This window comes from Cuculus canorus, chromosome 14 (genome assembly GCF_017976375.1).
Source record: "Cuculus canorus isolate bCucCan1 chromosome 14, bCucCan1.pri, whole genome shotgun sequence".
NCBI classification, from domain to species: domain Eukaryota; kingdom Metazoa; phylum Chordata; class Aves; order Cuculiformes; family Cuculidae; genus Cuculus; species Cuculus canorus.
The window spans coordinates 12,024,528-12,046,251 of NC_071414.1; the positions used below are offsets into that span (position 1 = coordinate 12,024,528).

At 39.0% G+C, this 21,724-nt stretch overlaps 1 protein-coding gene across 8 annotated transcripts in view; it reads left to right on the forward strand.

Annotated features, from left to right (window-relative positions):
* Positions 1-21,724, forward strand: part of EBF1 (EBF transcription factor 1) — a 279,938-nt gene that overhangs the window by 188,578 nt on the left and 69,636 nt on the right. For 4 of the 8 annotated variants that reach the window (XM_054079476.1, XM_054079473.1, XM_054079480.1 and 1 more), the window contains exon 9: positions 17,367-17,500. In XM_054079476.1, the coding sequence (XP_053935451.1) occupies positions 17,367-17,500 (134 nt within the window). The remainder of the gene's footprint in view (positions 1-17,366; positions 17,501-21,724) is intronic. The other 4 variants (XM_054079477.1, XM_054079474.1, XM_054079481.1 and 1 more) reach the window with 1 other exon arrangement.

Here is a 21,724-nt window from a genome sequence, read left to right on the forward strand (position 1 = left end):
ATTTACAAACTGGCCACATTTAAACAAAGAAATTTTAATCTTTTTAGTCATTTCATCTGTGGGTAGAAGTACCTGTTATATCTTAGTGCTTCAGTTAAGAATGTTTTTGTGATTATGGGAAAAATATAAACACACAAGCTTTTTCTGCACTTTTTCATTCCATATAGAGAAACGTAGTGGGCTTGATTTATTATTTAGGAGGGAAATATTGGAAAAAAAAATTAGGATTCTACCACTCTACTTGAGGGGATCCTGTGTGTTATTCTGAGTTACGTCTCCTTTCTAATTTATTTTCTATGAGAGAAGAATACCTAGGGTTGTTGGACATCTCTATGCATACACAAGGGAAAAAATGTGACTTTCAGAACATTGCACAACACGGATAGTAATAACAGCAAGTGAGCCTTGATATACTGAAGGATTGCAAAACTTCAAGCTGGAAATGATTTTCTTTACTTTGCCAAGTTGTCTTTTTCATATCAGTTCCTTCATAAATGCAGTGACTCATAAATTCAGGCAATTTTTTACATAATGGCTTGTTATGTGTTCTTGGAGCTTGACCTCACTGAACATTTAATATTAACCTTTTTGCTGCCCTGTGGATTTACTGTATGTTTCTAATATAAGTGAGCGCACCAGGGCTGGATTAGTCCAGTATGTGTACTCAGATGGAGCTAGAGCGTTTGTCCCTCTGAATAGACAAAATAAGACCAGAAAGTTAAGTGTTTCACTATAGAGAATTGTAGATAAAGACATCAGTGTGATATCAACAAGATTTTAACTCTAGGAACCATTGAATTAAATTGCCAAAACTGTGGCAAGATCACTGCAGGTTGCAAATGTTAACTCAGGACTTGGCATCTTCCTAAAAAGTATTCAGCAGGTCAGGGAGAGGTTAAGGGTTTGAGTAATTCCTCACCCAGGAATTGCTGCGTGAGGCTCTCTGGAGGGTGCTATGCAGGGATGTCAGACTGTGTGATCAAAATTATCCTTTAGCATTAAAATCTCGCTATCCATCAGGTTAGCAAAATACAGCAGTTCTCAGATTCGTATAGCTCCAGTTTAGGTAGCCAAAATTGTGCTAACAAAACTGTGACCCACTGCATTATGCTGATGTGGTTTTTTTTTCATCTTCACCAGTGCAGAGTGTCTGCAGGTCCAGCCTCCTGCTTCCTCTTTACCCAGAGTTTCACAAGAGCTGGGTGGGTGGGTAGGTGGAGCTGTGCGTCTCACAAGCAGTCACATCAAACTGAAAGCAGAAAATCTTTGGTTTCTACTTGTCTAGGCCATACACGAGCCCTTAAGGAGAGGTACTCAAAAGCTTAGAATATCTGACTGCAGCAATTCTGATCTTTCAAAATTTATTTTTAATCTGAGGCTAAGTGAAAACAAGATGGAAACAATTTTCTTGGGGGGTGGCGGGTTTTTAATGGTTGATTTGGGTTGAAGAGATTGCAGAATTTCAGTTCTGCAGTTAGGCTGTAGGTATTTCCTAAAGTAAGAGGTTTGAGTTTGTGATTTTTTCATTGTTTAGATATTATTTCATAACATATGAGTACTAAACCTGCTGCTGCCATGTCACTACAGACTTAAAAGATGCCATTTGAAGTATTCTAGTCTTTAATAAAAGGGGTTGCTGTTACATATTGTCCATGGAAATAGCTCCAGAAAAGTCAAGTTGGGACGCTTCAGTTACCACAGTTACGAAGGATTTCTGTTTGGCAGTCGCTTATCAGGAATGTAGTCTCACATGTAACTGAAAAAGGAAAAAATGTCACAATGGATGCAGGAGACACCTTGATTTTAAAAAATTAAGGTGTGGCAGTTTCTACCCATGAGCAGCTGCCCTTTCTGTTTTTCAAATAAATGAAATATAAACCAGCCCTTCCCCCAGAGTATCTAAAAAGATGTTAAGCTGTGGTATGTTGTTACCCTCTATTGTTATGAGGATGTCATGAATTCATGGAAAGCTAGTACGTGGAAGAAGATAGAGTGCATTTTGTGAATTTCCCACAGGATCTTTCTGAACTGTGCTCCAAAAACTGCAAAAAAGAAGTGCAGTTTTCATGGGGAAAACTGTTGTTAAAATTTGATACTGATTTGTGTGGAAAAAACTGTTTTATTACAGCAAAAAGATAACAGAGAAAAGTTCAGATGGAAAAAATTTCCAGCCACCATGAGAGCTGACTCTTATTTGGAGAGTTAGACCAACCACTTTCTGAAGGTTTGAGGTTTCTCTGCAGACCTCAGAGGAATCAGAGGACAGTTATACAAGTAGAAAAACCTTAGCTACTCTGATTGACAGAAACTTCACAGTTACCGGTACAGGAGAACCTTCAGTGGCACTCAAATAGGCAATGAATATTCATAGATAATGAGCATTCATTACATTTCAATTTGCTTTGTTGGTCACCACGTCACTAATACAATGGCATTATAAAGGGAGAGGAATGACATTAGGATTAGAGAAATGTTTGAGATATACTGCACTGTAGGGCAATGAAGTTTTGCCAGCGGTTTTTTTTCCAGTCTTCCAAAATATGAGCACCAGCAAATTACAAAACATTATATTATTGTAATATGATTAATATTATTTCTGAACTATTTCCTTTAACTTAACTTTTTTTTATTATAGGATAGTTTTGTTGCTGTTATATTGAGAAAATGTATTTTTTCCACTCTAGTCCCCCACTGATCTGAGCAGAGTACAAAGGAAAGGATTTTGTGAATTGTGATTTGTAAATGAAGGCCAGAATTAGTGATCTTTTGAGTATTCAATGGGATGTCATAAAAGGCCATGATTATCAAAGAACTGTGTTCACAGCAGTTTGTGGGTATCTGGACACTTCCAAATGCTTCACCTTAGGCAAATGAGTATCTGAATGCCCCAAAACAATTGGTGATCATGAGAGGTCTCTCTTCCCATGGAACTGATGCACAGCTGTGAATTGACTATCTGCAAACAAGGGCAGGTTAAAAGTTTTGTTTAGAGGAATATTTTCCACCAAATTGTCGTTTTTATTGTTCTGATTATACAACTTCACAAATCATGAACTTGGCATTTTTGCATCTCAGGATGGACATCTTCTTATTGAGCTGAGAGAAGACCACGGCGAGTATTCAAGTCTCTCTCTTGCTGTCCATTGCGGGATGCCTGCCAAATGTTTCCACAGCAAAATTATTTGACAAAGCTCCTCCACGTTCGAGGAAATGAGTTAATAGCATAAACCAGGAAACTGATACAAAAAATGGAACCCACCAGGGTAGGATATTTGGAGTGGTTATTCTAATCTGGGTTGCCATCTGAAAATTATTAATGTGAGTGGTAAAAAATAGAAATGAACTACTTATAATTGATACTGGAATGGAGACAGGCGTTGTGTTTGGCCCAAATCCAGAATGCAAGATTTTCAGGAGTGCATGGCATTGAGAAAAGTGTGCTTTCATTAAAGCCAGTGGTACAACTTCACAGTGTTTTTTCATAATTGCAGCCAAAACTGTTTGCTGAGCATAACCAGAAAGCTTTATGTGTCACAATTAGTCCTTTCTGCTTCCCACCTTTAATCCATGAATTTATAGTTCCGTCTGTGACAAAACAAATCTTTAGCATGAAAGTGACTGTAATAAAAGCATTACTGGTTTGTTACCTCATTGAGTGGAGTGGGTAGGGTTAGGAGTTTATTAAAAAGATCAGGAATAATGATTCATGAGAAACTTGTCTGCAATTTAGCATTTTAAATTTATTTTTCATAAATAGTTCAAACATTTAGATCTGCAAGTTAGTGTACAAGGGCCACTGTGAGATGCTCAACAATGTACTGTTCTGCAAAAAGTGTTTTAGGACTTTCTGAACTTCTGATCCATTTTTGTGGTCACTGAAAAATGTAAGTACCCCAAAGCAATATTTTCGGAAATTCGTGGATGTAAAGCTAAACTCTCAAAGCACCAGTGTGCCTAAAGCTGCAGGTAGGTGTTTAGTGGATTTTCAAAGCTCTACTCCCATCTCCAGGTACTTTGAAAATTCCATTAGGTGATTACTGGAAGCAGTGGATAGCTGAGTGCTTCCAAAAATCTGGTCCCAAATGCTACAAGAGCCTGTATACTTCTTACTATACTACAATCGAAGTGTCTGTTAGCAATGGGAGTAGAAGAAAATTCAAAGTTAATTCTGTTTGGTTAATACCTTATCATTAGGGTTTTGTAGCAGCTCTCAGATGTTCTGTATCTGATGAAAGATCAAAGCAAGTTTCCTGCCGAGGTCCCTGTATGGGTTGTGAAATGGCAGCAGATGTGTTAGATCTCCCCTCCTGCTGGAGATTGAAGGGACAACTTGCGTTGTTCACTGAAAACCCAAGCTTGCACATGGAATTCATAGGTCTGGTGTTCCCTGATCTCACTGAGAGGGAAGGCTAACACTCAGAGGTAAATTGCAAACCTGACTGCAATACTCATCTTTCCGGCTGCAGCTTTAGTTTGTTGATTAAGGTTTGAGGTCACAGTACTTCACTGCAATATATATAGGCGAGAGCATCGGCCAACTTCCTGGGCTCTTGGAGGAGATGAAGCAAGGGAATATTTCTGACCAGGTTTGGCCCACTGTGGAACTGAAAGGTAAAACAACTCTGATTAGGGCACCTCTGGAGAAAATTATCCCTGTCCTGGGATTGTGACCTTGAAGGCAATGGTGAGTGCTGCCTCTTCATTCAGCCTTGAGTCTGAGCAGAGGTGCCGGCTGGAAAGCCCACAGTCAGGTACCTGTTCAATATCAGCTGCCAAATACAGGGTTGCTTCTGGCCGCCTCCTACCTATGCTATTGTCTTGCTGGAGTCCCTTGATACTATCGTGAGCCAGAGCAGAGCTCCTGGATCTCCAGACTCCAAAGATGTCTGCTCATTGTATAGTGGAAAGAGGATCCTAGTTTAGGCAATCTGACTCATGCAGCCAGAGCTGGAGTCTGACATTTTACATGCTGCAATGACTTAGGTAGGTGGTCTGAATATGGCATTAAATAAATAAATCAACACATAGCATGACTTTTTCAGACACATTGAAAGAACAACTTCTCTAAGCATTTGTAGGCTCGAGTCCAAAGTATTCACTCCTCAGATTTTCAGCGTGCTGGTTTTATGTGGTGTCACTGCTGGACAGATACTATGAACCATAAATATGTTTTTATGCTTGTGTTTTTGCAAGTGAAGCCTAAATGGCTGGGAGGGGGCAATTGACCTTGCATTCAGCACAGCACAAAGAACAGAGGAGGAAATGGTCTGAAAGACACTGCACAGGACAGACAAGGGGGTCTCAGTCTTTGCAGTGCAATCTTGCTTGAAATGCAATTCAGGTGACTGTGTCTCCATTGCTGTTCTCCTGCCATAACAAACACGGGCTGAGTATTGTATTGCATTCCTAAATCAAAACTAACTAATGATGATAATAACAATAATAATAAAATTATTTTGTTTATTTTTCTTATCCACCCTTCCCATCTCAGGTTATCATTAGTTTGTAGTATATTTCTGGCCAAGCCAGCAATTTAGTTAAGCCTTCTGATAACTGGGATGTGTTTCTAATAGAAGAGCCAGATTCCCTACCATTTTCTTTGGCTGAGGGCCTGCAAACCTGAGGCCATCCTTCGGACATTGGTCTCTCCGTTGGCAGCTCCACATAACCTGTCATGGAGACAGCCTGAGCACAATTTTTGCACATGATAAATATGGATCTGTGCTGCATCTGGCAGGCTGCGACCATGAATGCAGGAGACTGTCATTATTAGAAAGCAACATTAATGGGAATAAGCTTTTCTTTTACTGGGAATGATTATTACTTTTTTGTTCTTGGTCTGTGACTAGATTGAGATGCGAATAACAGCTACCAGCGCTGTGTGCACACATGTGTTTTGTTGTTGGCTGGTTTGTAATCTGGAATATTTAACCATATCTTCAAAGTGTGATTATGTCATACATTCTCATGCACTAATAGATTTCAAAGATGAAGAGCCTTGCTGCTTTATGTTTCGTCCTGCCTTCATCTATAAATTTATGGCAGTATTATGGTTTAATGAATTGAACAAGTCCCAGAACAACAACAAAAACGCTTTTTTGTTTGAATCTAGATATTGTATACTTTGTTCTTCAAATGAATAATAAAACCAATATGTTTCTTCGGTGGTAAACTTCAGGCTAACTTCATCTCACATTACTATTCAAGGATATGTTTGTGCATATGTACATATGTGTGCGTTTGTGTGGTAAACAGGCGCTTTCAGTTGTGGTGTTAGACATAGGCTGAACATTCATATTCCAATAGCGATAGACAAACCTCTGAGAACAGATGGAGCAGAGTTCAGCACAAAGGTTTAATCCTATCAGGATGATTCCTGTATGACCATCTGGATGATCCGGTGCACAAATTCACTGTCTGTTAAAAATACAACATAGGCCAAGATTAGCGTCACAGATTTTCCACTAGACTTGTTCGCATTTGACTTTATGATTCTCAAACTCCAGAAAATTGCATTAGAGACCACCCTGTGATTTGTGTGAGAAATCAGACGAGGAGTAAGAACTGTTAGGCTACTTGAATTTCCCTTGAAGAAACTGGATTATAGGCACTGCCTTTCTCTGCCACAACTGTAGGTCATCCTGTTTCCAAGATGGTTACTGCAAGCTCTCTGTTGTGGGCAAAGTTCCTCAATTCTCTTGAACAAAGAGACTTAGGTTAGAAATGAATTTTAGTTTGAACTCTTGTTTTTATCAGGATGAAATAAAATCTGTTTGCTGTAAAATCCATCTCAGGTGAGCTTCTGATTTTTGTGCTTTATAGTATATATAGTTGTTTCATTGATTTTGAGGGGATTGAGTTCTTTTATTTTAGTTTGTGGTAGTGGAAGATTCTATAAGAGTTTAATTGATGCTAATGTTTATTTTGGGTGAATGAGAGTTTACATTTAGGTTGAACTCTTCGTTTCATCTAGAGTAGTTTCTGTGTATCATTGACTAAACCTAGCCAGTGTCACCGTAACATCCCAGTGTACATCTGAACACCAAGGCTTGCTGCTGTTATGCATGGGATACTGAGCTTTTATACCTTGCAGGGATGGGATGCTGTGGGCCAGGAGCTTTTATGTAGTACTGTGTTCTGACTCTTGAGAGATTTACTGTGAGAGATTTACAGTTTTGTTAATTTACTGATGGAAAATAAAAGAGAAAATGAGACCACAGTGATGGTGAACCAAAACATGAATTTAGAACTAGCACCCACGCGCCATTCTGTTAAGTTAAATTAAGTAGGTTTTGGAGTATGCAAGCTATGCAGTGATGTTTGTTTGGACAAACTTTTAATGTTGATTTAAATTACACATTTTGCCTTTCCATTCTCAAGGTTGCCTTTATCCTCACATAGAAATTGCATCAGTGCAACTATTTTTAAACTTTAATGCACTTAAACAGATGCAGTCTCCTTTCTGGACGTGTTTATTGTTTTTAAAATAGTTGTGTTGGCTTAGCTGGACTCTGTAACTTTATCAGCGGAAGTGAAATCAGTAGGAAGCCATTGAAATTGAAATGGGAGAGTTATGTAGGATTTTTTCACTGTTTTAGTAACAAAGCATTTAAAGCCCTCATTCAGATAAAATGGTGCAATCCTGTGTGTGTGTCACACGTCAGCCCCCTGTATGCTGTTGCCTTCGACTTCCCATCTTTTACAAACTCTATTCTTGCACCTTTGCAAGTGATCCCATGGGATGGAGGAAGGAGTGAAGAAATTGAGGTGCAAGAATTTAAGGGATCGGAGTAAAACATTTATCTTGCTTGAAGTCAAAATGTGTCTTTGCATCCATGACGAGGGAGATTACGCTGCAGCAGTCATTAGGCTGGTGCTTAAGTTTGAGCAAAGTTGTCTCCAGTTGTGGAGCTGGAAGCACTGCCAGTATCTGGTAGGCACTATGTAATATTCTTGGATGCATTGTTTCTCCTCAGAAAGCGTGTATATACGCCCTGTGCAACCGAGCTGCCCAAGAGAACAGAGACCGTGCCTGCGCTGGGGCTGAGTAGCTGCATTGGTTTAGGCTGAGCGCTGTGTTTGACTGAGGCCAAACATGTAAAGATTATAGGTTAAAGCCTGCTTGAAATTCCCTTGAAATTAAAAGTCATCAAAAGTTTTCACAATGAAATTTTTAGGTTTCTTAAAAAAAAAAGAGTACGTATATTTATATATACAATGAGTATATATATTTTTTCAAGAATAATAATATAGGGTTTTTTATTTTTATATATACATTAATGATTGGTTGAACGTATATATTAAATCTAACCAAATTTTCAAGTGCTTTTACATCATCGCATTTTTCTTGGGGAATATATTATTTGCCAAACAAAGCTCTCTTTTGGAGGTTTTACTGACTTGCAGTGAAATTCTAAAGACTCTTACTGCTTTGTTAATTTTTAGAAATCAGGAGTTGCCTCCTAAAGTAAAAACTAACCAAACAACCCCTCATTCCCCTCAATACTTCCTCTGTGACGTGAAAGGGTTTAAATGAATGAATGAAAATGCATCTCTTGTAATCAGAGATTGCTAATTAGAGATAACTAACTTGCTGTTTAGAGATAACTAAGTTATTATTTTTATAAAATATTTCAAATAAGATACGTGGAAGACTTTTTTGTAACACATCTCTCATCATTCAGGATTCCTTCTTTTCCAATGCATTTTTATCCCCATCTTTCAAGCAGTGATCAGAGCGCTTTAGAAATCATTAACGAATAAGAAACCAGAGGACTCCGTGAAATGTAACTTTGCTAGCTGAGGCATCAGGAAGGATAAAAGAGAAAGATTGGCTTAGGTATTGATTGTAGGTGGAATATTACACCAGGTAATTTACATTTTCAATTCCCATTAATGGGAACTGAGCATCTGAAATGTTAGGCAGAAAATTACAGCAATACCTTTAATTTCGCTACTTGAAAACAGAAACAAAGGCAACATTCCCTCCCTTCCCCCAACCTGGAGCTATTGCACAGTGCTTGTATTTTTGGTTCGGTGATTTCACCCAGTACAGACATTATGAGGAACCAGGAGGAGGTTCCATTTGTGTCAGGGTGTTGTAATCTTTAAATCTTGCAAACGGTAAGTCCCAAATATCAAGATGCTGTGAAGGAGAGAGTTGGAATCGGGAGCAGGGCATCACATCCTTGTGCCTGTGTTGCATAAAGCTGTGTGAGTTATCTCCTCAAGAGGGAAACCTCTGTTACCATGTTTCCTGAACAGCAGCTGCTTATTGTCAGGAGAGAACAGGAAAGAGAACAGACTGCGATATGAAAAAGGAAAGCAGGAAGATCATCACTTTAGTAAGATAAACAACAAACGCATTGTTTAGCTTAAGAGTGAAGATTTAATGCTCTGGTACAATATGCAAAACCTCTGCCACATTCCCTTTCTCTGAAGTGTCTACGAGTAACTGCTTGGGATGGTCCTCTGCACTTTTCCCATCCAGGCTGGTTTGGTAAACTTCAGCTGCCTTCAACTGCTCGTGCTGTATTCAGCTCCAGCAATGCCTCTGCACGCAGGACTGGAGTGATACCATTGCATGGGCACACAGACCTCTTGGGGTCTTCCCTTTCAGTGTGTTCAAAGAAGGTGAGCAGACAAGTCCTGCTTGTCAGGAATGGCAAAATTATTTTATTTTTTTTAAAAAAAATCCAAACTCAAAACATGTCAAAATATTTGGTTTATTCTCTCAAACTGGCAAATTTTGGAAAACTGTAATTTTCAGTTCTGATAACTCCCATGGTAAAATCAGCTTATTAAAGTGCTTAATGTGAAAATCCACAATAAGCAATGATGATTTACTGCAGGGGGATTTGATTAGATGACCTTCATGGTCCCTTCCAATCCAAACCATTCTATGATTCTATGAAAGGAATAACTCTTTTCCCCCCTCCCTGTATAACACCTGTGTAAAGCTGTACTTTGAGAAGGGAAGAAGTAATGTTTTTCTCCACTTTTTAAAGAGAAACACACCTTTCCAAACTAAAAATGTTGATCAAAAGATATTGATATCCCAACAAGTGCTGCACACCTTTGGCTCTGGAATGCTGTGGAAAAGGAATTTAGCTCAGACCATTTGTGGGCACTGCCTTGTTCAGAGTTGCAAACCAATGTATGCTGTGGAGTATGTGAGGGAAGATCTACATCAAATGATGTAAAAATGCTGTAGAAATCCCAGAGTTAGCGCTGAGTTGCTGCTATGTTTGACACTCTGCAACACTGAGTAGACATAGCAACTCAGTTCCTGGAATCAGCGTATTTGCTTAGTATTTTGGTTTTGATACTGCTAGTTCTCATGTTGGTTTAGATGACCTCTGCACTGCGCAGGGTGGTCTACATGTAATATAAGTGTTTTTTTAAATGGGAAAACCCAGTTCCATATACATTACGCAGCTCTTGGCAGCGTTGCGCTGAGCACTGCTCAACTATCTTAAAAAATCTGGGTCCTTGTTCTGCAACTTCTTTGACTGGGTTTTTAAGCACTTAACTAAGTGGTTCGTTGAATCGCAATTTCAACAAGTCATGGGTTTTGAGTGCTTAAAACTGATTTGTCTTGATATTCTGAAAATCAGTAGTTTGGCAAAAGCATTTAACAAGTTGCAGGATCAGACCCATACTGTGGGTTAATCTGTGGCTCATTCATATACTTAGACTAGAATTAGGTTTTACCCCAGAAAAAAAAGGAAAATTAAATTAAACTCCAGTTATTTTCTGTACTTCCTCTAAGATGAGACATAAATTCCTTCTTCCTCTGAATTCCCAGTTTTAACTGCCTTTATGCAACTCTCCTTGCGTGTCACAGTACTCTTAAAGCAAAGAAAAATAAAAGCATGTACCCTATCATTTAAGCTCCCGTTGTGATGCAGCAAATGTTGTCAGAGCCTCATCTATGGAATAATGGAGGATGAAACCACACTTCATGATAAAAACTGCAGGCGAGGTCATTCTTACAGTCACCAGCACAAACTGGTTATTAATCATAGCACAAATACATTTCAGAGGCTAAATAAGAGCAGTCCCAGAGCCCTGCTAATAGCTGTGCATCCCACTAATTCACCTCAGTGAACATGTACCTCTAAGCTCAATTAACCCTTATTCCAAGGCCACCCATAAACTTGGTGGTAAATACGTTTCTTTCATCCAGACTCTGTTTTCTATCAATGGAATAGATAATTTTTGTTGGAGGATAAAACACTATCGCTGCTTATAATTGCAGTTCCCTAATTATGAATATGAGATTTCCAGTGGGTGTTTATGGGAGACTTGAACTGATATCTCATTGATTCTGTAAATTCAGATGTTTGATGCTCCTGAAGGCATCTGCTGTTTCTTCTGTCTTCAGGTGCTATTCGAGGCAGATAGAAGTGCTCAGGAGGCAGACGGGTGGTGATGTGGGGGAGAGGGATTTCCTAGTGCAATTGCTCACACACGAAGTTAATTGTTAAACACGTACACAAAGGAGACATTATCGCTGTTGCTTCGTTGTTATTATTATTGTTATTAGTATTATTAGTGCCGTTATTATTCTCCCTTCCAAGCATTGTTCAGAGGAAAATTGGAAATGTGGTAATTAGGCCCTGACTGGTAGTGTAGTATTAGTGTCCCGAGCCAAAGTTCAACGCCCTGAAATGAAATTTAAACCAATTAATCTGTTAGATTTTTATCGCTTGTCCATGTTTTCTCAGCAATTCCCTCAGCACGCGGCCTTTGATCAACTCTCATACAAAAGCTAAAATGTGTGCCTGCTGCTAGCAAGATGGGGCTGACATTAACATGGCACTCATAAAACAATCAGAGCAGTGAAGCCCTCAAACAGACAGGGCATAGTAATATTTAATAAAAGCGCACACATAATCTTCAGAATTAGCATTTTGTGCCTTGCAGTACCTTTGGGAGAAGAGCTTTTATTTGTGGAGTGATCATTATTATAACAAAGAAGAGCTACCTAATAATTTCCACTTTAACTCTGCAATATGCCATGAGCATTTCTGAACCATTATGCTAAACTGTGGCGGGGTAATCATTTTATTGTCACAGTTTGAAGGAAGAAAAATCCCCTGTATATCAGTAGCTAGGGGAGCACAGGAGCACACTGGCACACACAGCACACAACATAAAAACTTTTCCTTTTCGCTACCCGTGTGCTGAAGCTGGTCCCTATCATCCTTTGTATGGAAGGTGATAAGGTTTTAACAGTGTATATTTTGAAGAAAGATGAAAATGTCAAAAGGACATTGTTTCCCTGGAAAGTCATTATGGTTTTCATAAATTCTTAAAATTTATTGATAGAAGGATTAGATTTGAAAAATTCCCATCGGCTTCAATAAATTTGGGATTGCAGTGCCTCCCTCTAACATCCATATCTGTTACCTCAAAATGCAGGAGCAGCACAATAAAACATGTCAGATGTTAACACTGATTTGCCTTTATAGTATACAAAGAAGGAGAGCAGCTCATTAAGACTCATAATGGTCAGGACATTTCAGCAGGTGGAGGATGTGACCACATCACCTTCAGCAAGGAGCTGCAAGCTCCGTACCAGCAGTTGGAGTAGTATTTAGTTTTTCTTCAGCTCAATGATTATTCTGAAAACATGCAGCGAATGTAATACACTCACACTGAAGTGCCTTAAAATCTTACTTGATAGGCAACCAAACTCTTTTGAACCAGGCAGTAGTTGACTACCAGCTCTTAACTTTAAAAAAAAAATGTTTATATGTAATTATTCTTTTGTGTTACAATTCTTTTCTGAACTTAAAGTCTCTTCATGTTATCAATCATGTACGTTTCATTGCCTTTGTTAGAACTGGTGTGAAGTCATTCACTACACTTTTTTATCATTTTTCCTGTCTTTGGCTGTGATAAAGTTAATTTTCTCCCTAGTAGCTGGTACAGTGTTGTGATTTAGGGAGAAAATAATGTTGGTAACACATCAATGTTTTAGTCACTGCTGAGCAGTGATTACACAGCATCAAGACCTTTTCTGCTTCTCACACTGTCCCACCAGTGAGCAGGCGGGGACATGACGGGACAGCTGGCTCCAACTGACCAAGGGATATTCCAAACCATATGATGTCGTGAGCAGTACCTAAACTAGGGGGGAAGGTGGCCAGGGGGCAATTGCTTGGGAACAGGCTGGAGAGAGACATCGGTCAGTTGATGATGAGCTATTGTTTTTCATTTGCATCACTTGTCTTTCTTGGGTTTTGCTTCTCTCTCTCTTTTTGTTATTTTCTATCTCATTATGATTTATTATTATATTTCAGTTACTGTTCTCACCTCAACCCGTGAGTTTTCTAACTTCTTACTCTTATCTCACGGGGGAGGGGGGAAGTGAGCGAGTGTCTGTGTGATGCTTATTTGCTGTCTGGGGTTAAATCGCAACACGGTGAAGTTTCAGGCTTCAACTAAAATCTCTTTTTTACTACAGAAACCCCTAAATTTTATGTAACTTTTGCAAAATTTGTTTTAAATCACCATTTTAGAAATGATGGTTTGGTGTTACAGAAGGACATGTGAAATGATAATATTTGGAAAAAAAATATTTCATTTTTCTTGGAAAAACAAATCTTCTTAAAAAGTGTTATAGTTAATTCCAGATAGAGATTCTGGAACTTTGCATTCTGAAAAAAAAAATGTTCTGTATTTTGGTTTCTCTTGTGACCAAAACAAAATGTAGAAAAATCAAGGTCTGTGAAAAGATTATTTTGCCTAGCTCTGTTTTTCTAAGGTTGCATAGAAGTAAACACCTTCCAGACAGTGCTTTGAAAGTTGCCAAATGATTAACAGAAGAAGTATGAAGAGCCGAGGGCCTGAGCTGGCCAGACATTTGTACCAGGGGCATAAATAGAGCTGAGGTCATTGCTTTGCCCCCCTCCCATCATTACCTGTGGTGATGCTGGCAAATAAGACTTGATTCTTCCATCCTCCTTCCTGGAGCTCCAAGGAAAGGACCTGGGAAGAGCAAAGTTTGAGTAAGACCAATATCCCAAAGAAACTGGCTGTTGCAAATACGTCATTGTATAAACACGTTTTGTGCCTTCAAAAACAAGTAGCAGTCTGGATGCCTCCCTCAGTGCGTCTCCTCAGGCTTCTTTGGGATGCAGCCCTTCAGGGCAGCTTCTCTTGTGGAGCAGCACCTTTGTGCAGCCCTTCCAGTCTTTACAGACACTCACATTTTAAGACAAGAGAAGTTCTGTGGGGAAAGTTAGGATGTCCCCATGGCTTTTATGACTGCTCCCAAGGGTAAATAATGGCCTGAAATCTTTTGGTAAAGCACAGCACTCTCACTGCTTCTCAGGTAGTGCTTGCAAAGGGCACCAACCTGCCCTCCTCCTGAATTTTCAGCCTCAGAGGAGATGGCCTGGGCTATTGCCAGCAGTTTTGGTGAGGCACTGATTCAGCATAATTGCTACATATTTAAATAAAATTACACATGCGAGTGCTTGCGTTGACTTTGTAGACAAAAGCGTCCCAGTGAACAATTCACAGACCCAGTTCAGCACAAGGACTTGAGTGTCTGCTCAAAGTCTCCCTGATTGCCGTAGGGGTTGGCACGTGTTTGATATTAAGCACATCCATGTATGAAGTATCAGAATCAAATACATGACGGAGCACAGGCAGTGCAGTGCCTTGCCCCTCTGAGTGCAGTGCAGATACTGCAGAGAACATCACAAGATAAATAGCCAGACCTTTAGTGAGGACCTGGAACTGCAGAACAGTATCTTGCATTCATTTTAAAGATGAATTGAATCTATAATTTGAAGCCTGCATATGTTTTCTGTTTATGGCTTATGATCTCAAACTTTTTTTATTCACTGGTATTTAGGAAAAAAATGCTATTTGTAGTCTTTAAGAAAAGTAACTCATTCTTTGACACATGGGAAACTGATTATCTTTGGGTTTTATTGTGGGGTGTGTATGTCCACAATCAGCTGGAAATACTGGATAGCGTGTAATTTGGAAGTGATTTTAATTCCTATTTATGAAAAATTTTTGATTCTATGAAGAGGCTAGATGGCATTTTGAAAAGCTGCTTTCACTGTAAATCCATTGCTGTGAGCTCGGCTCAAAGGAAAGCATTTGGTTTTGGACTTTGCAATGGTTTTTATGCACAGTTTTATGCAAGTAACTTGAATCCAAATTAAACATCTTGAAGTTACTTCTGTGTGCGCACTACATTTTTGTGACGGTAATGCTAGGATATTTCTTTTGTTAGCTCATGTAAAAGTTAACGGCTGTGCTCTGCCAAGTATGGAGTAGGGTTATGGGTTTTTTTCTGCCTCTGTGTGTTTGTGTATTTCACTGGAGCAGGCATCCCCATCAGCTTAAGTAGTGGAAAAGTTTGTGCTGGACACTTACAACCTTTTGTAGGTAGGAACAAGGTCTGTTTGCTCCCCATGCATGTGTTCCATCACCAGTGGTGCAAGTTTGTAGCAGTGCCCACAGAAACACTCACTGCTAAAAGTGACTCAACAGCTCCCTTTCCAGTTCCCTCCTGCTTCCCAGGTCCACGCCTGCCTGCCCTGCCCAGTGAATGGGAGGAGGGAGCTTCTTACCAGCAATTAACTCCAACTGACCAGAGCTACAGTAAATAATCATAAAGATGTACAGAGTCTCTTTAATCCTTTATGTCTGGAGCATTTTAAAGTAGGCTTCTGTGAATGAATTAATTTACTGTCTTTACAGTTAATTAGGAAAGTAGGGCAGGGGCTCTGCCAACACACCGCCACATTAAGTAATTCATGGGTGCAAGGGTGTTGTTCTGGATAGGGCTAACGTGTGAGTGGCTTTCACACTCCTGTCTTCCTAGCAAATCCTTACTTGATGAAGTGCCTGAGTGCTCTCCCTTGAATATGTCATCAAATACTCAAAGGTACAAACCAAATCAAACAGCTCAGCCAGCCTTTCTACCAAGTAACAATTCACGGCCAAATGATAGCAATCCTAAAAGAAGAGGTATATATGCATATATATATATATATATATATATATGCAAGCTAACCAAGTGCTGATGGCTGACACCTGATTGACACTGCAGAATCAGTGCGGGCAATGGCAGTCATTCGTGTGGATCCAGCCTCTTCTTTCTGCTGAGGACTGGTTCATATCTAAAGGAAACAATCTCTCTTTTCAGTATTGAGGTTGACTGGTAGAATTTTGCTGCTCTATAAGGCATCTCTTTCTCATGGCTAACGAAATTGTTGAGGTACCCACTTCACTTAAAATGTTTTCTGCTGGTATGATGTCCTATTTTCACCTTGTGCTGTATTAGTATGGAGAAGTTGATGGCATTTGGGATGGAGTTGCTTCTTTTCATCAACCTATATGATCAACTTAAGACTCCACAGCCAAAAGTTAACCAGGACTTTTTGTCTTGTTTGGGTTATTTATTCAGTAATGCTTTCCCCACTGCTTCAGCACAATTAAATTATGATGTATTCTGGTACTGCAGTGGAGGAGAATCAGTATGTGGATGTTTATGTTGCTCTATCTCACTGATAAAGTTGAACGTGTTTCTGCTCAGAGTCTTAAACCAAAAGATGTTACACCAAAATCTGAGCCTGCTACATGGAGCAGCACTTGGGTTTTCAACATTCTCTTAAGAGACACTTGGGACATAAGATGTCAAGAAAGCGGCTAGTGAAAGTGGGGACAGACTCTGGGTATGGCAGAATGCATTGCAGACGCTTCTTAATTATCCAGTAGATGCAACATAACTGGAATGACTACATGGCAGGATTGTGGTATTTGGGTTTGAAGGGTTTTTCTTTTGTAATAGCTGAAGCATTAAGCAGGGCAGGGTGGTTTAATACCAGAACAACCTGGATTTGATCGGAGAATAGTTAAAGAAATGCTGAGGGTTACACCCTTTTTTATTCAGCCAGTATTTTCCATAATATTTATGTAAGTTTCCTTGATGAATTTAGGTTATGATGGATAATAAATCAAGCTCACTGGAGAATGTTTTATTAACTCAGATATTGCACATTTCATATAGAATAAACATAGGAATTTGTCTGGATTTCCAATTGGTCTCTGCCCATCGTGCTGTGATTTTTTTTTTGTTATTGTAGGATTTAAAAAGTTAATTTTTTTCAATGTGGATAACAAAACTAAAAAGAAACTAATTGAGAAAAAATGGTTCCAAAGATATAGTTTGAGGTCATGCACATGTACTAGAAAGAACATGATTGCTGAAGTCTTTGTGTTAGGAAGGGGAGAAAATGAAAGCTCCTTTTATTTTATTTTTCTCAAGTCTTCTATCATTAAAATCCGGTTCTAACAGCAGAATACTTCTCTTTTTCATGTGTGTTGAAAAGCAGCTACACCATGTATCAAAGCCATCAGTCCAAGTGAAGGATGGACTACAGGAGGTGCCACTGTCATCATCATAGGAGACAATTTCTTTGATGGGTTACAGGTCATATTCGGCACCATGCTGGTTTGGAGTGAGGTAGGTGTTGTCTGAACGGTAATGTCTAATAGCTTTGTCTAGCTTACAGCTAGTCTGTCCTTTTTCTATGCCACATGCTAAATCAGCAACAAATATTGAGATATGAAACCTTTCCTCATTTGGTTTTATGAAAATAATTAGTCAAATTTACCTGTGGCAGAAATCTATTACAGCCAGCGGATTTGCATCTCCTCTCACTGGCCCAGAATTCAGCTCACTGTCTTTTATTCCAAGAAAAGGGGAGGATAAATGCCTGTGTGAATAATTCTGCATTTAGCACTACAATAGCTAAGGGCCCACAGGAAACGAACGTTTAGGGGATCCTGCTTTCCAGGGAAACTGGCTGCTTGCAGCTGCAGCTCAATGAGGTGGAGACTGCAGAAATTCATTGCCTCTGAACAGCATATTCTTAAAGAGTAGGTGCTTGGTGTGAGTACCATTTGTGTAATAGGAACCAAATACATGGTATCATATCCACGGTGGAAAACACAACAGAGGCCTCTGTAGTTCTGCAGTAATCCTTTTTTTTTTGTTTCTTATCCATTTTTTGCTGTTGCTCTTTCTCCCAGTTACTTAAATCCTCTCTTCTCCTGGCACGTAATTAAATGTGATCTCTGATATTCCCCAAAAGCCATGGAAAGTAAAAACCCAGGCAGCAGCACCTGAACGGCCACTTCCAGTGTGCAGGGCTGTAGAAGTCAGGGCAGAATTCCCACTGGCTTCACTGCCATCGGAAGGCAGCTCCAAGCAGAGGTTTACATTTTGCATTTATGATTTCCCAAAAGCCCTTTGGAGGCTTTTAAAGAAATTGTTATTTTCATGACTTTAATTCCAAAATAAACACTCTAATAGACAAACCAGCATCTCCAAAACAGTTATACAGTGCTTACCCGGTGACATAAGGGTCTTCTGATGCTTTGCCTTACATCCTATAAATTTTGAATCAACATTATAGCTTAATTCATATCCAGCACATTCCCACTACTGTATCCATCGCACATACGGCAGCGTTTTTTTCCATATAAAGAGTGTCCTCTAATGTCCCTCATGGGCTTCACTATTCTTTCTCTCTCTCCCATCCGTCCACTCGAGGACAAGTGTGGATGAAAGGGCATTCCAGAAAAGGAGATATATTAAATGAGCCCTATTCTGAAGCCCTTATGTGATCATGAAAATGCCCCCTGGGTCCAGTGTAAGCATTTTGTGTGTTAGGATTGAAGCCATTATGGCTACAGACATTTAACAGGGAAAGGTGAAGAGGCTGGAGGAAAGTGCTCTGATTTTGGTACTGCAGAATTGGATCTTTCATTGTAAAACTTGATTTTGTTTATTAGTGGAAGCCATTAATTGGCCATTTCTAATCTCAGGAGAGTAAGTGCTTGTCAAAACGTTGTTGCTGATGGTTGCAAGACCTTGTCATAAAATTAATAATGTTAGAGGGGGTCCAGACCAAAGTCAGTCTGTTTGTTGTGAATGCTATAACAGGCTGCAAGTTGGCTTTGAGTGCAAACTCTTTCACTGTCTCTCCCTTACAGAATTGCTTCTCGGCTTCATAGCCTATGAGAGCTATAGAAAGTAGTAGAGAGGAAAAGAAATTATTTCTAAAAGAAGCAGACAAACATGATAAACAAGTGCAGTAATGCGTGGTCTATCTGAGTGATCTCTAAATAATAGCAATCTATGAATAATTCAAATTATACTTACGTTACACCTATGAAGTACGGAATAAGTTCTTTCGTTTGCCTTCACAGTTCTAAAAGTGTCCAGTGCATTTTCAGTACCCAGGGAGAATATTTTTGTTCTTCTTTAATAGAGTGCAGAGTTGAACTGTCAACCTTCTGAATTTCAGTCCTGTTTCAAGCTGGGAGCAGGTTCATCCTGAGCTGCCGGTCAGGCCCAGTGTAGAGCAAACCTGGCCATGTTATTTTGTCATAGAATTCAAGAAGAATTGTCAAGTTCATCCTGTTGTTTCATGGATCCAAAGAAAACATGGTTATAACTGAGCTGCAGAAAATCCAAACTAGATAGCAGGAAATCAATGAAAAAGAGTGAGTCTCGCAGAACATTTTTGCGTGGATTTTTCTGGCTTCAGTTTGGGTTATAATTGCAGGTGGTTTGGGGGATGAAGTCTAATATTTAAATTAAGCATAATTTTGCTACAGACTTTGCATGGGACCTTGGGCAAATCACATAATCTGCTTAGAGTTCAATTCCCTTTCTCTAACACAGTAATAAGATTAGTCACCTTCTATGGAGAGATACTGTGAAGATAATTATCGTAAAGGTCCTATATTACTCAGATTTTATTATAGCAAAATCCGTGTAAGTACCTGAGCTGCATGGATATTTAAAATGTAAATCCTACCACAGTTCAGAAGCAAAGTTAAAGACAAAAAAAAATATTGTTCATTTTAAGGGTGAATTTGTCGCTGTCAAGCAGTACAGGTTATAAATAATTTGAAATGTAAATAATATATTTTTAATTTATTTTACATGTATTCAAGTTTTGTAATTGAAATATTTATATGCTTGAAATGGAGTTGACTGTGTTAAAAAAAGGAGCCTTAAAATGGTTTCTGAAACACATATTTATTATTTAAACATATATTTTAGCTGTAAACACTCTAACATAATTACAACCTTTCTCAGCCAGAGAGAACTAAATAAAAACTTAATTTGTCACATTAATTTTGTGCAGAAATGCAGATACCCTAAGCCAGTGGGTTCAATTAATCCTTAACTCCCATACTACTTTATAAGTATGACTTTAAAAGCCCTTGATATTTTTAGACCACAGCAAAATGGGCCACCTAATGCCTTTTTTCAAGTGACTTTCGTAACCAACAAACAAACAGCATTGGTATATCGTGTGCACATGCTGAATCTGGACAGGCAACTCCCAGCAAACAGTCTGTTTGCCAGATAGACTCTGTCTGTTTGTCCAGTCCACATGCAGACCGAGTTATTATTTGCAGGTTTTTACCCAGTGCTCTGGATCTATCCCTTCTTGTGAATATTCCAAATCTCAGCTGCTGATAAAAATCTTCTGTTGTTTCTCTCTCATATTATGGGGCTGAAACTCTGAGATATGAGTTCCAGGGCAAATACACAATTGTGAAGACAAAATTAGTTTCATATAAATATTCTACAATATTTGCTTAAAATGAACTATTTCTTCAAACCTTTTCCTGCCAAGAACGTTTCTCCAGCTGTACAGAGTCAGCTGGAAACAACTTTTACTTTTATACTAAGAAGATGAAGCACTGAAACATCATTTTTTTTACCTTTGTACAGCACAAAAACAGGATGATTTTTTGCATTTTTTTTTTCAAGTTCTGTGACACAGATTTTTATTTTGCTTTTTATGTTTATTATTGATTTTGGAAGCATCTCCTTCTGTGTGCATGTTTTGGAGGCCTGATTAATTTTTAAAAAATGAGTAGGCAACCTTTTTTTGAAAACCGAGGCTTATTGAGCAACGTCTGGATGCCCAAAATCGAGGCATGCGAAGTCATTGGTCATGTTTTATTATATAGAAGCCTTAAGGGTCCTGTACTAACTGAAAGCTGTCATTGCCTTCAGTTGGTGGGATTTTTCTTCGTCTCTGTCCTAATGGTCCTCTTCACACAGACTCCAAGTTAAATTTATCACTGATTGTCACCATTTCCCTAACCACAAACCAGAGCTCAAGCATGCAAAAATAACTGGTGACTCAGATTAATGACATCTCCTTATAAAATGTCACTTTTAAAAAAAGAAAGTAACCTGGCACTCTGAAGAGTGTGAAATGATGCTGTTTCGCACAAGAATGTCTAAAGCATATTAGAAAACCACAGAAAGAGGCTTGTTGTACACACTCTAACAAAATATGTTTTGGATTTTGAAGGACCTGCACCTCCCTCCATTCTGAAGATCTCTAACTCAGGTTTTAATGCAATCCACGGCATGTCCCAACTGACACATCAGAGTTTATATCCGACAGCTAGTGCAGCTGCCAACTATCAGACTGAATCGCTTGAAAATCCTTTGGGAGAAACAGTCCAGTGACTAGTTTTATGTCTGGCTCCAGATCTCAATTTGCCAAAAGCAGGAATGGAAGAGGAAGGTGAATCTGGGATTTTGGCCAGTGGGTTCATGACCACATCACAGGTTAATGCCTTGTTCAAGATTTACCTTTAAAAAATGTGTTCAGAAATGAGCATAACTCATATTTATGAATTCTGA